At 35.8% G+C, this 13,434-nt stretch overlaps 1 protein-coding gene across 1 annotated transcript; it reads left to right on the top strand.

Annotated features, from left to right (window-relative positions):
• The first annotated feature begins 5,700 nt into the window (after window positions 1–5,700).
• On the top strand, window positions 5,701–6,483 carry LOC130735475 (kunitz-type serine protease inhibitor DrTI-like). Its single transcript, XM_057587445.1, has one exon. The coding sequence runs from the start codon at window positions 5,744–5,746 to the stop codon at window positions 6,329–6,331; it is 588 nt and encodes a 195-aa protein (XP_057443428.1). The 5' UTR covers window positions 5,701–5,743; the 3' UTR covers window positions 6,332–6,483.
• Window positions 6,484–13,434: the final 6,951 nt, after the last annotated feature.

Genomic DNA, 13,434 nt, shown 5'->3' on the forward strand with positions numbered 1-13,434 from the left:
GAAGTGGAGGATAATTTTTAAAATATATCCCAGTTGAAAGTAGCAAAAAAAAAATTTAATTTTAGATTTTTTTTCTTAATTTTACATATATATATATATATATATATATATAAGAATATGAAATCTTGATACTAAAAAATGGTCACACGGAGATTGGAATAAATAACATTTTTAGCCTATATTTATTTATGTTAAAAAGCTCATACGGGAAGACCTATTTTTAGCCTATATTTAGTCTATACTTATTAATTATATAGTAAAAAGCTCCAACATGAGGAACATTTTGCATGAAAATACTTTAAATTGGAATAAATAAAGATGTAGATATTAAGAAAGCATAAATTTAAGCACTCAATTATAGTGTTTATGTTACATAAGTTTATACATAAGTTTATGTTATTTTCTACATAAGTTTATGTTATTTATAAATGATTTTAAGAGAATATATATAGAAGCAATATAATTTAATTGTGAAAATTGGGAAGCAAGAGGGGAGAACATTTTCAGTTATATTTATTTTTGTTTAAGTTTTTCTAAGAAAGCAAAAGGTATATTAGCTAAATGCTTGAGAGCAAGACTCTCAAGCAGGGAGTACAATCCAACTACGGGGATGAACAATTTGCATGAAAATGCTTTCAAGTTGAAACTAATAGAAAATGTTTTGTTATAATTTTAGTATTTTTCTTATACTTTTTAAATGATTTAAGAGTAAATATACATAAATATTTTAATTTGATTGTGAATATATGGCTCCTAGGGGGAATTGGAGAAGAATAAACATATTTAGTATATATTTATTAATTATATACTAAAAGGCTCCTACATGAGGAACAATTTGCATGAAAATATTTTCAAGTTGAAACTAATAGCAAAATTTTTAATATAATTTAAATAATTTTAAGAGTAGATATACAAAATCATTTTAATTTGATTGGGAAAATATAGACTCCACAGGGAAGAACATTTATATTAAAATATTTTCAAGTTGAAAATAACAAACAATATAATTTTAGAGAGAGAGAGAGAGTAATTTATCACACGGGGATAGAAAATATATAGTCAAAATTTGTACGGAGTATAAAAAAAGGCTGATACGAAGAGGAACATTTAGTATGAAAATACCTTCAAGTTGAAACTAATAGAAAATGTTTTAATATAATTTTGGCTTAAATTTGTTTTTGGTCCCTCTAAAATTATGGTTTTTTGGTTTAGGCCCCTCTAAATATTTTCTTTTGCATACACCCCTAAATTTTGAATAATACTGAGGTTTCAGCCCCTGCCGTCACTTGACTTTTTTTAGACTTTTTAAATATTTTTAAGAGTAGATATACAAAGCATTACAATTTGGTTCTGCGAGATCATAAAAACATGAGATTTTACTTTGAATTGGTTTGGAACCTAAGGAGAGAGTCTGAGTGCACCTTGAAGAATGGTAGAAAAAATTCATAAAAGCGAATAACCTTACAGAGAATCATTTTGTTTGGTTTTGAATTCATAAAGATGATCCACGCGTTATTCATGTTGGAGTCACGAACGAATTAATTTCGTGAAAATTTTCTCCAACCAAAAGTCAATTATTGAAATTTTTCAGTTGTGTTTTTTAATTTTCTTGGCGGTTAACAATTAGATAGATTGGATTTTAAAATTCAACAATTTTGTATGCGTTACTGGAATGTGGTGTTTTTCCACCAGAGATATCTATTGCGATTTTTAGTTAAATGTTCTTGCTTTTTGATAAATATATCATAGTATTTTATATAAGAGAATTATTATTGCATCATTTAAATTTTTTTACCCATCCGTATTTATTTAGAGTTTAGGAAATCACAATGATATAGTGTAAAAAAAATGTAATTTAATATGTAAAAACAGGGAAGAACATTTATATTAAAATATTTTCAATATGAAAATAACAAACAGTAAACTTCAATAAATTTGAGATTTTTTTCATAAGTTTAAAGTTAAATATATATATATATATATAAATATGATTTTTAGATGGGAATTGGAATAAATGAACATATATAACTTTTATTTATTTATGATTAAGTTACATATTATAAAGCTCATACGGGTAGGAACATTTTACATGAAAATACTTTTAAGTTGGAATTAAAAGAAAATATGTTTTAATTTGATTTTAGTACTCTTCCCAAACTGTGTAAATAATTTAAGGGTATATATACAGAAGAATTATAATTTGATTGTGAAAGTAATAGCTCAAGTGGTAGGAGCTGGAGACATATGAGTTAGGTAGGGGGAGATCCAGAGATTGATTCCTGCCGGGTGCAATTTATCTTTAAGATGTACCAAAAAAAACTTATGAGTAATGTTTTGAAAATATAAAAATGACACAACATGTAACTTTGGGTAATACATTTATATAGAAAAATATAATGCACGAGAATCAATAATTAGTATCTTAAGTTTTTTATCTTAGAAGACTAACACATTTCAAACATTTTTTAATGATATTGAAAAACACATACGGGTAATAGAAAATTTAAAATGATTATTCTTAAACGAAATACTCATTTCAAAGTAATTATTTTTTAATAACAACTAATTATCTAAAATTATAAAGAATTACAATTATATAATAAGGTTATTATTTTTATTGATTTTTAAAATTGGTAATATATTGGCTTTAATAATACTACCTTTGTTCCTTATTAGTTGTCCACTTTGAAGAAAAAAAATTGTTCCTATATCCACTTTAATATTATTGATGTTTTTCTTAGAAATGTCTTTACACAAACAATAAATGAAACAAGATAAAATACATTGTAAAGGTTGAAATAGGAAAACAAATAATACTTTTATGAAAATCAACACAATTAATTTTTTTCATTAATTCGTGTGAACTTTCTCTTCCAACGGATGTAGTAATATATTATCCTAAGTACAAATATAACACAAGAACTGATATTTACAAGAGCAATTTGACACTAAAAATGTCTTACTGAGATTTAAAAGTATTAGTATGTATATATAGTTACAATTTTTAATATTTGAATTGCACGGTAAGAAATTCTCACATGAGAAATATTTTACATGAAAATAAATTTAAGTTAAAACTAATTTAAAGATAAATTCTAATATAATTTTAGTACTTTTTCATAATTATATAATTGTATATATATGTGATAATTTGATGATGAAAATATGTCGTGCAAAGATTAGAAGACATTTTTTTAAACTGAGATTAGATTAATTTAATGCATATATAATTTATATTATTTATATTTAAATTACAAGGTTAATAGCTCCCAATGGGAGGAACATTTTGAATGAAAAAAACGTTCACATAAAAATTAGTGTTTATTTTACAGCAAATGATATATATTATTGGATGAGAAACACATTAAAATAAATATACAAATAAATTTTAACAACTTTTCCCCGGTTTACAATAAAGTATTATGGGAAATTTGTTCAACATAATAATATAGTCAACTTTTATTTTTTATACAAACTGCAAGGGTAATATTCTCCTACAAGGAGGAACATTTTAACAAGAAAATACTATCATGTTAAACATAATAAAAGTATAATTTTTCATAAAATTTTAGTATATTCTTCATAATTTTTTTAATAAGTTTAGGAAATTTTGCAGGTTGTGTGATAATTGTTGCGGTTTTGTTTTGTTGAATACTCATGTTTTTAAGTCCCTTAATTCTAGCAACTAAAAAAATCGATAAATATTGATTTTAGTATATCAATTTTGTTTTGAATCATTGTATTAGTACATGTCTAAATAATAAGAGTGAAATTCACCGTGTATGGGTAATAAAATTCAACATGAATACACTTTCATATTAAAACTAATAGAAAAAATTATTTTCAAATAATTTAGGTGCAATGTTCATAATTTTAAATTAAATTTATGAGTAATTATATATATATATATATGTGTATTTTGGTTTTGTTTGTAAGTCTCCAACCTAATAAGTCCAAATATATGCATTTTAATCTTCCTTTTATACATCACATGTGTGCATAATTGAATTAATTCTTTTTTTCTCGAAAATTTTTATATAAATTAAATCGATCTATGAGAACAAAACATTATAATTGAATGTTTGAATTTATATTTTTTGAGTATCTACATCTTTTTTTTTTTTGTTTGAAAGTGAGTATCTACATCCTTATTATAATTGTTCTTTTATAATCATAGTATTTATGATGAATTAAATGCAGTAGTATACTTCTATGTGGAAGATTAGGATTCTGATATAGATGCAGAATGGTTCACTTCTGAATTCATAAATGATGTTAAATGCTCTGGTATTTCAAACCACCGAATTGTACTGAAAGTTGGGGTTCATATCATGCTGATTCAGAATTTAGATCAGTCTGTTGGATTGTGTAATAAAACTAGATTGATAGTGACTGCTTTGACACCGTATATTATTGTTGCAACAGCTCTTTCAGGTACAAATCAGATAAACCAGTCCCTAGATTAAGCTTAACTCCTCCTGACACTGGCCTTCCATTCAAATTCTCAAGAAGGCAGTTCCCTATAACTGTCTGTTTTGTTATGACTATAAATAAGAGCCAAAGCCAACCTTATCCCATGTTGGATTATATCTTCCTAGGCATGTATTCACGCACGGTCTGCTATATGTAGCCTTATCGAGAGTTAAATATAGAAAAAGGTTGTAGATACTTATTGTGGATGACAAAGGGGTAGTATATAATTACCTTCGGAATGTCGTGTACGAAGAAGTATTCCAGAACATATGAATGATTAGAATTTTTATGTTATATATTATAATTTTTTGTATCATGCGCATTGTAATTAACATGCTGTAATTTTTTTCTTATTTTAATTATTTTCCAAATTAGATTTGAACTCAACGTGGGAGAACAAACAACAACTCTAATGCATAAGGAAACTCTAATTGTTGCTAAATTGTATTGCTGTAATATTGGACTTTTGTTGGATTCAATTGAGATTTTATTGTTGTGGATATTTTTTCAATTTTGGTTCAATTGTATTTTATGTTCATCACAACAAATCTATTCAATTTCAAGTCTTAAGATTACATTTTCATTCTCAAAACGATGATGTTATCAATGTAAGAATTTCATAATCGTTTTTCGCCGTGCGCTGCACGGGTAAAAACACTACTCACTTAAGTAGTTCACTTAGCATATAAACCATTGTAGACAAAACTATCCAAACTCATGGTCCATTTCAAGTCTTCGTGCTCTCTCTCACTCGTAAATATCATTAAATGAATTTAAGGTTTTCAACTCAATATTTATTCTATCATTAATTATTTCTTGTACCTCTCTCTCTTTCATAACTATTATTAAATGATTTCAAAATTTTCAACTCGCTTTTATTGTTTTCATTAATTATTTCTCATGCCATTATGTAAAAGGCTTTAAGGTGTGGTGGTAGGTCTGGGTATTGTAGTCATTTCATATACTTTAAATCTTTAATATCATTCATTCAATTTTTGTATTATTATCTAGCATGTGCAATTTCAAGTCAACAATTTTTGTTTTTCTCTCATAAATACCATTAAATGAATTTAAAGTTTTTAACTCCATACCATTAAATTGAAAGAAGTTGGGATCCCTTAATTAAGCATCACCGTTGGATCTATATATCCATCTTTTTCTTCTTGTTTTCACATGGTTTTAACCATGTATAAATAGACACTCCTAAAGCTCTATTTTCTCATCCCAATAAATAAATACACAGACACACTCCTAGACTTGGAAGCACACAATGACGACAAGTTCTTCATTGCTTAACCTCTTCTTCCTTCTCCTTACCTTTACCATAAAACTGAAATTTGCCATTGCTGGTGGTACTGTTAAAGACATAGACGGCAACGTTTTGAATATTACAAGCAAGTACTCTATCTTGCCGTCAATTGAAAATCATGGCGGAGTTACGGTTGCTAAAACTGAGGTGAAAAATCAACTACTTGTTGTTCTCTCTAGCAGCGCCTTGCCAGTCACATTTACAGACTCCAATTCAACAAAGGCCATCCTTACCGATGACATTGTATCGGTAAATTTCACCAACATTCCTAAATATAATGGTTCTTCTTCTTGGATTGTTATCTATGATAAATCGGCTAAAGTGCCATATGTAGCTGTCGGTAGTGCTAAAGATTACCCCAGTCACCAAATTAAGACGGGAACCTTCAAAATTGAGTCCATTGGTGCTCTCTACAAGTTTGTTTTTTGTAGTGATATCGCTAACACATCTTGCAAAGATGTTGGAGTATATCAAGAGAATGGTGGAATTAAACGTCTAGCTCTCACTGGAAACGCGTTGTTAATTAAGTTCAAAAAGGATAGCATATGAATGTATATGTATTATCTTCTATTATTAATAATCGTTTTAGATAAGTCATAGTAATATTAACTCTTAGATTCAATCCTTTGAAATTCTAAACACTAATAAGGTCTTAGAACAACAAGAGCTACAATTCTATATCCGTATTCTATGTTAGTTTAAATTTTTCGAGAAAAAAGGAATAAGTACGCTTATATCTCTAAATTTAGCACTCGTTACATATACTTGCACCTCAGTTTTTTAGAAAATTACACTTAATTGTCACTTTATGTGCTTAACTTGCATGATGTAACGCATTTTTTAAAAAAGTTAAGCATACTTTATTCTATTTATATACAAAAAGTACATCAAGTTCAATAGTATCAAAGAGAATTAGTTGTGGATCAGTGATTCTAAAGAAAGGGATTCACTTATTGAAGTAGCAAATTCTTGTCACAAGATTTCAGAAATATCTCTTGTTCTTTATCAAAGTTTTGACAAGCCATTTGTGGAAAAAGCAATTAGACAGTATGTAGAAAGTTTTGAAGTCTTGTGCTAAAGAAATTAATTATGGATTAAGATAAAGATCTAATGAAATTGTACATTAAATTGTCAATTTGTGGAAGAAGAATGTTCATACTGATGTTAGCTTCAAGTTAAGAAATTTGTTTCACGGTGAAATATAGTTACGAGGGGAGTAATACGTCATAAGAAGTCAGATGATTAAGAAGAAACATCTTGGAAGTCAAGTTCCCAAGAAGCCTCATGTGCAATACAAAAATATTGTGTTGAATGCATTCTGATGTTAAAGGTTTTTTATGCTTAAGATCTTACTCTAGAAGATGCTAATGGTTTAGGTGAATTCTAATTCTTTGTTGATTATTATGATTTCATCAAAAAAAAAAAACATTTAGAATTCATAAAAGAGCTAAACACTGCTCCACTAGATAGAAATTAATTATGGCTTTAACCGTTGGTGTTCCGGATAAGAACATTAAGAAAGGGTGTAATCCCTAGAGAGAGAGAATAACTGAATTTCATGTGTGTATTCATAAAATGAGCCAAAAGTCCCTTACAATTGGTATCTGCTACCTATTTATAGAGGTAGTGTTGGGCCCCCATATGCTAGGGTCCTTAATGGGCCGTGTGGGCCTGGCTGAACAAGGCCCAACCCTACTGGCTTGGGGCGCCACCGGGCGGTGTGAACCCTGGGCGTTGCCCCTCTAGGGGCTCGCCCAGTCCACAAGTCCACAAGACACCGAGCTCGAAGCATGAGAGCTAAGTGTGTCTTTAAGAAAACTATAACATAACTGCCTAATGCTTATCCATCGTGTATGCAAAAATCCAAGTCGCCAACATGGCGTGAAAAGATGAAGGGCGAGCGCCCTTGGTCCGCAAGTCCACAAGCTCGAAGCAGGAGAGCGAAGTGTGTCTCCAAAATGTGACCGTCAATCTCTGTCCCCCTTGTGATCCCCCTAGCAGGTCGCCCGTTGCCACTTTCCACTTGGTACGGCGTTCCTCGGCTGGCGGTTTCGACCAACGCGCAGGAACTATTCCCAAGCGTCTAGTTGCAATAGCTTCCCCGCCTAGAAGATCACCTAGCCACGCTACTTGGCGGGATCAACAAAGAATGTATAAAGCGTGTAGGTCGCCGACACGGCGCAAATGAAACACAAACCGCCAATAGCGCAAGGAAATACGCAAATACATGAATCTCCGATTGACGCGGGACCTAGAAAGATGGTGTACAAACGCCTACAAGATTAAGGAGTCGTGGTGGCCCGCCTCATATGACGTGACTCGCTGAATAGAAGCTGGCTCGCCTGGTGACATGGTCTCCCGCCAATCTCTCCCGCATCCGCCCCTCGTAGCATCTTCATGGATCAAGTTGCTTCCTGGGCGAGTCCCCTAATATGGTGAAGGGACTCAACCAGTCCACAAGACACCGAGCTCGAAGCATGAGAGCACAATGTGTCTTCAAGCTGAAGTCGCCGCCGCATCGTCCCTAGGAGAAGATCCGCCCAGCACGCATGCTCCTTCACTCGCCATAGTCTACAAGTCCACCAGACTCTGTGTCCAAGTCATGAGGAGTAGGAGTGTCCTCACTTGCCGCATCGCCATCACCATCTTGCTTTAGCCTTATAAGAAATTAGTTTGACTTGCTCGCCACTCTCAGCGTAATGCCGCCACCATTTTGCGGTAGGTCGCTACCCTCATTTTTTGGCGGTAGGTCGCGACCCTCTTGCGGTAGGTCGCCACCATTTTGCGGTAGGTCGCTACCCTCATTTTTGGCGGTAGGTCGCGACCCTTTAGCGGTAGGTCGCCATCCTCTTGCGGTAGGTCGCGACCCTCTTGCGGTAGGTCGCCACCCTTAGCGTGAGGTCGCCACCCTTTTGGCGACTTTTGTGTGTCTAAAAACTGAGTCTTACATGTCGCCACCCATAGCGTTTGGTCGCCACCCTTTGGCATGAGGTCACCACCCTAGCGGTAGGTCGCCACCCTTGGTGTGATCGTCCCATTTCGGGACTCAAAGTGCTTTGGGTTCCAATGGCCAGTTGGATTACCAAAGCGGTGCTCAGTAGAATGGACAATTTGTACCCCACACATCGCCAATGAATCCGGTTGTTACGTGGGCTTTTCCGGGGCTAATTTAGTTCATCGTGAAACTTGTTTCACTTTGTAACTAAATCGCGCCATCAGGAGCTTGTCCCACCCAATAACAAACCGCTTATGGAAGAGTCTTCCAAGTTTCACAAAACTTTAATGGTGTGCCTCAATTCACCCACTCCTTCTCTTTGATCCGATTTGCTCCTCTCTGTCTGAATCAAAACCAGTGAAGACAATATAACTTCTAATATCAACTTCAAAATAAGAAAATTAGGAAATACAACAACTGAGAAGGGAATCAAATGAAAGATGGAGGGAGGAAAAGTTTGAAGGAATTGGAAAATTTGTTGGCCAGCGATCTTAACCATAGCAACGCTTTACTCGCCAAACTTCCATGGCCAAAACAAAACGTGCCCACCAGAATTCCGCCGCCGGAGTAAAACGTGCTTGCTAGATTCCAACGCCAACGACATTCTCTCGCCGTCGAACTCCATCGCCAACAACACTAGCTCGCCGCCTACCTTCAAAACGTGCTCGCCAAAGCCAACACGTGCTCGCCAGAATTTGCTCACCGCCTAACTTCAACGCCGTCGACACTTGCTCGCCAGAATTTGCTCACCGCCTAACTTCAACACGTGCCCGCCAAAGCAAAAGCGTGCCCGCCAGAATTCCAACGTCTCGGGATTGGTTCTGCTCCTCATGTATTGTGCTCTAGACAGATTCCTCGCCTTTGTTCTTTTCTTCGTCATTACCGATCTGCTCTCCCTTGCCTACATGCTTCCTCGATCTGAAGCTTCACCTCTGTTGACGTTCTTCATTGTCGGTCTGAACCATGTTGCTCCGATCTGCCATCGCTGGATGCGCCTTCACGCTGAATCTCGATCTGTCATTCTCTCGTGAACGCACCTTGTTCTTTCCCCTCCGCATTGCCACTGATCTACTCCTCATCAGTCTCTTTGTTGTTCTCGATCTGAAACTTCTCCTTTTATCGCTGTTTTTCTTTTTTCCTTTTCGAAACCTGATCAGCTTTCTTGATTTGCGTCCCTCGCCCCTTGGAGCATATCCGATAAATCTGTGTTCATTACCATATCAGTTTCCTCCCGCTGGCGATGAGACTTAGATTGCCAAGGCCGACGTTGTTCATAATCATCGCGCCGTGGATACAACTGTTCCTTGGTCGGTTTGAATACCGACTTCCCCTTACCTGGTCTCTGCTGCTTGCCATCCCCCTTATCTTCGCCGCTCCTATCTTTTTTCGCGCGCTTGGGCGATGTGTCGCCCTTTTCCAACTTCGCGCGCTTTCTTTTGAAAGCGTCGTCCTCCTCGTCGAGAATATAAGTGCTGGCACGAGCACGCATCTCTTCCATCGAGCGCGCCGGCTTACGTGTCAATTTGCTGTTCAACCCTCCCGGCAGCAAACCGTTTTTAAATGCTAAAGCACAAGCTCGAGGCTCCTCGTCCTCTACCTTTACCGACGCCGCGCTGTACCTTGCCATGTACTCTTTTAGTGACTCCCGTTCCTGCTGGCGAATATTGTATAGGTCATTGATCGTCACCGGCTGATTCTTATTTGCCGAGAATTGCACTAGAAACTTGGATGAGAAGCCTCTGAAATTTGAAATCGATCCTCGCGGCAAAGTTGTGAACCACGCCATCGCCGTCGATTTGAACGTCGATGGAAACATCCTGCACTTCACCGCATCTGACGCCGCAATTATCACCATCTTCGTATTAAAATACAGAAGATGATCCTTCGGATCGGAATCTCCGCTGTAAGAATCCAAAACTAACGTTTTCATGTTATCCGGAATCGCCACACTCTCGACATCTTCCGAGAACGGACGGAACTCAGCCACGGAATCTGCTTCTCTGCTTCCATCATCTCGCTGCTCGCGGCGGTAGAAATCTAACTGAGCCTGTAGATGCTCATTCCGCTGCTGGATGTTGCCAATGCTGCGCATCAAATGGCGCCATTGCTCCTGTGTCACCGCCGGTTGTTGTTCCGGAGCAGGTGAATTCTCTGGTGAGCGCTCCAGAGATCCCACCTGTGAAGGCGATGGAGGAGGAGAAGGCGATTGTACTCCTGTCGTTCGTACCGGAGAATCCAGGACCACACGATGAGGCCGCCGAGGCGGCGAAATCCGCTGTCGCATTGGTGAATGATGTTGCCTCCTGCGTCGAGTCTCCATCCAAACCAGAAACGATGCAAACTCGATCGGAAAACCAATCACTAGTCACAGAATCAAAATCAGAAAACCAGAGAATTGCCTAATCACAATCAGAGGTAACTTCATGCACAATCAATCCACGTGAATGGGAGTAGAAAGTTTACAGTCCCCACAGACGGCGCCAAAATGTTCCGGATAAGAACATTAAGAAAGGGTGTAATCCCTAGAGAGAGAGAATAACTGAATTTCATGTGTGTATTCATAAAATGAGCCAAAAGTCCCTTACAATTGGTATCTGCTACCTATTTATAGAGGTAGTGTTGGGCCCCCATATGCTAGGGTCCTTAATGGGCCGTGTGGGCCTGGCTGAACAAGGCCCAACCCTACTGGCTTAGGGCGCCACCGGGCGGTGTGAACCCTGGGCGTTGCCCCTCTAGGGGCTCGCCCAGTCCAGTTGGTAACTAATGTTCGAACTTTTTTCAAGCCCACTAGGCCAAGGTCGTAAGTAATTACGCGGTAATTTCATTATAATGAGGAAAACCTAATCCCCCTCCCCCCACGAAAAAATATACTTAATGTCAAATTAACGACGACGGTCTTAACCATCAAAAACTTATGTTTTTAGAAAATACCTGATGTTGATAACAACAAAAAATTACGACTGATTTTCAAGCCGCCAATAAAAAATTGTCATTAATTATGTGTTTTATTGTTGTGTCGTCTGATAAGTAGCTCCAACATTTTTAAGGCCGAACGACATCATCTTATAACAAAAGATCTTCTATGAAACCTGGTTTTTCTCGTCCGTGAATTTGGTTTTAACCACAACATGAAGATGAAAAAGTAGAATTATTCATCAACTTATCAATATTATGGAGAGAGAATCGATCTTTCTAATAGACTTTATTTAGATCTTTATAGTCTATAAATATTCGCGACTTTTGGTTTGCCTTCTTTACTAATATTGAGTTAGCTAACTAGGATGTGTATTGTTAAAATTATACACGCTTTTGTGGCCAGTGCACCCTATCGCCAAAGTAATATAAGATTGAAGCCCCAGGTTATCGCACCCAAGGGACTAGGAAACTGTGACTTCCTAGAAGTGAATCAAAGTTACGGTTTGAAGTTTGAAGGTTGTTTTGCGTTAAAAACATTCAAGTTGTTAGATAATAAATTAGAGATTACAATAGAGAAAGCATCAGAACTGCAATGATTTTTGAAATATCTCCCCTCGTTATTATATATGGCAATCCTAGTTTCATTATTGTGTCAACCATACCTTCTTATAAAGCTAGCTCACCGCTAAGTTATTGCTAATAGTCCTCCTCAACTGCATTAGCTTACAAGCAAGCATCATTGTAATGTGATAAGTGAAAGCAATCATGAAGTGCATAAAAGTTACCTATAAGTATTTCACTACCTAATTTCATAGGAAGTTAGAAACATCCAAAAATTAATCCTAAAGCTTGTAGTTAGGAGGGAGTTATTATTGATTCTCATATGTTCATTCTTTCTTATGGTTCCGTAATTAATACCTCTGATTAGGGTCTAATCAATTACTAGTTATATGATTAATTACTCCATATGAAATAAGCACTTAAAATATAATCACTAATTGAACAGTAAAACCGACTCTAAAAGATAAACATATATAATAAATCGGATTTCAAATCATATCCTACATTGCAACCCTAAGAGAGGAGATTTACCTACTCATAATAATTAAATTACAAACCAACATATCCCTACTATCTAAGATCATCTTATAGACACGATGAATGAATTCGGTGTTCCTGATCCCTTCTCCTCTACTGTTGCGCATTATCTTTTTCTGTTGCTGCCTCTTTGTGCTTCCGATCGCTATTCTCTCTTTATTGTGTTATGGTGATTTTCTCTTGATATTCTCCTCTTAAGCTCATGTGTTTTGACCTCCTTTTATTGAGAATTAAGGTATTAAGGTTTTCCCTGAGGCTCTATCAGCGTCGGTGGTACTGTCGTGTTGGCTTGTTTGAGCGTTTCCTTCTTGTGGCTCGAGTTGGCTCAATCGCGGGTTAGGTAACATGGTCGTGTTGGCTTTGATTATGCCACTATAAGTATGTTGGAGTGATGCATGATCATGGACTCCTATTTTGTCTCAACATGGTCGTGGCTTGAAGTCATCACCATCGTGGTTCTTTGTCAACTCGCCAAAGTCCACATTTGGCATCCTTATTTACTCATTTTTCATCATTTTCTACTTTGTTACTATTTTCACCTGCATTATGCAAATACACTTGAAAGCACGTGAGTTCTAATTTGTAAGTGCATAAAATGAGTGTAAAATGATAGTGAAATGGGGGTATTTATAATGCATTTTAG

Source organism: Lotus japonicus, chromosome 2 (genome assembly GCF_012489685.1).
Source record: "Lotus japonicus ecotype B-129 chromosome 2, LjGifu_v1.2".
Taxonomy (NCBI): Eukaryota; Viridiplantae; Streptophyta; class Magnoliopsida; order Fabales; family Fabaceae; genus Lotus; species Lotus japonicus.

Coding starts and splice junctions, on each gene's coding strand:
- LOC130735475 (XM_057587445.1), top strand. CDS start 5,744: ATGACGACAAGTTCTTCATTGCTTAACCTCTTCTTCCTTCTCCTTACC.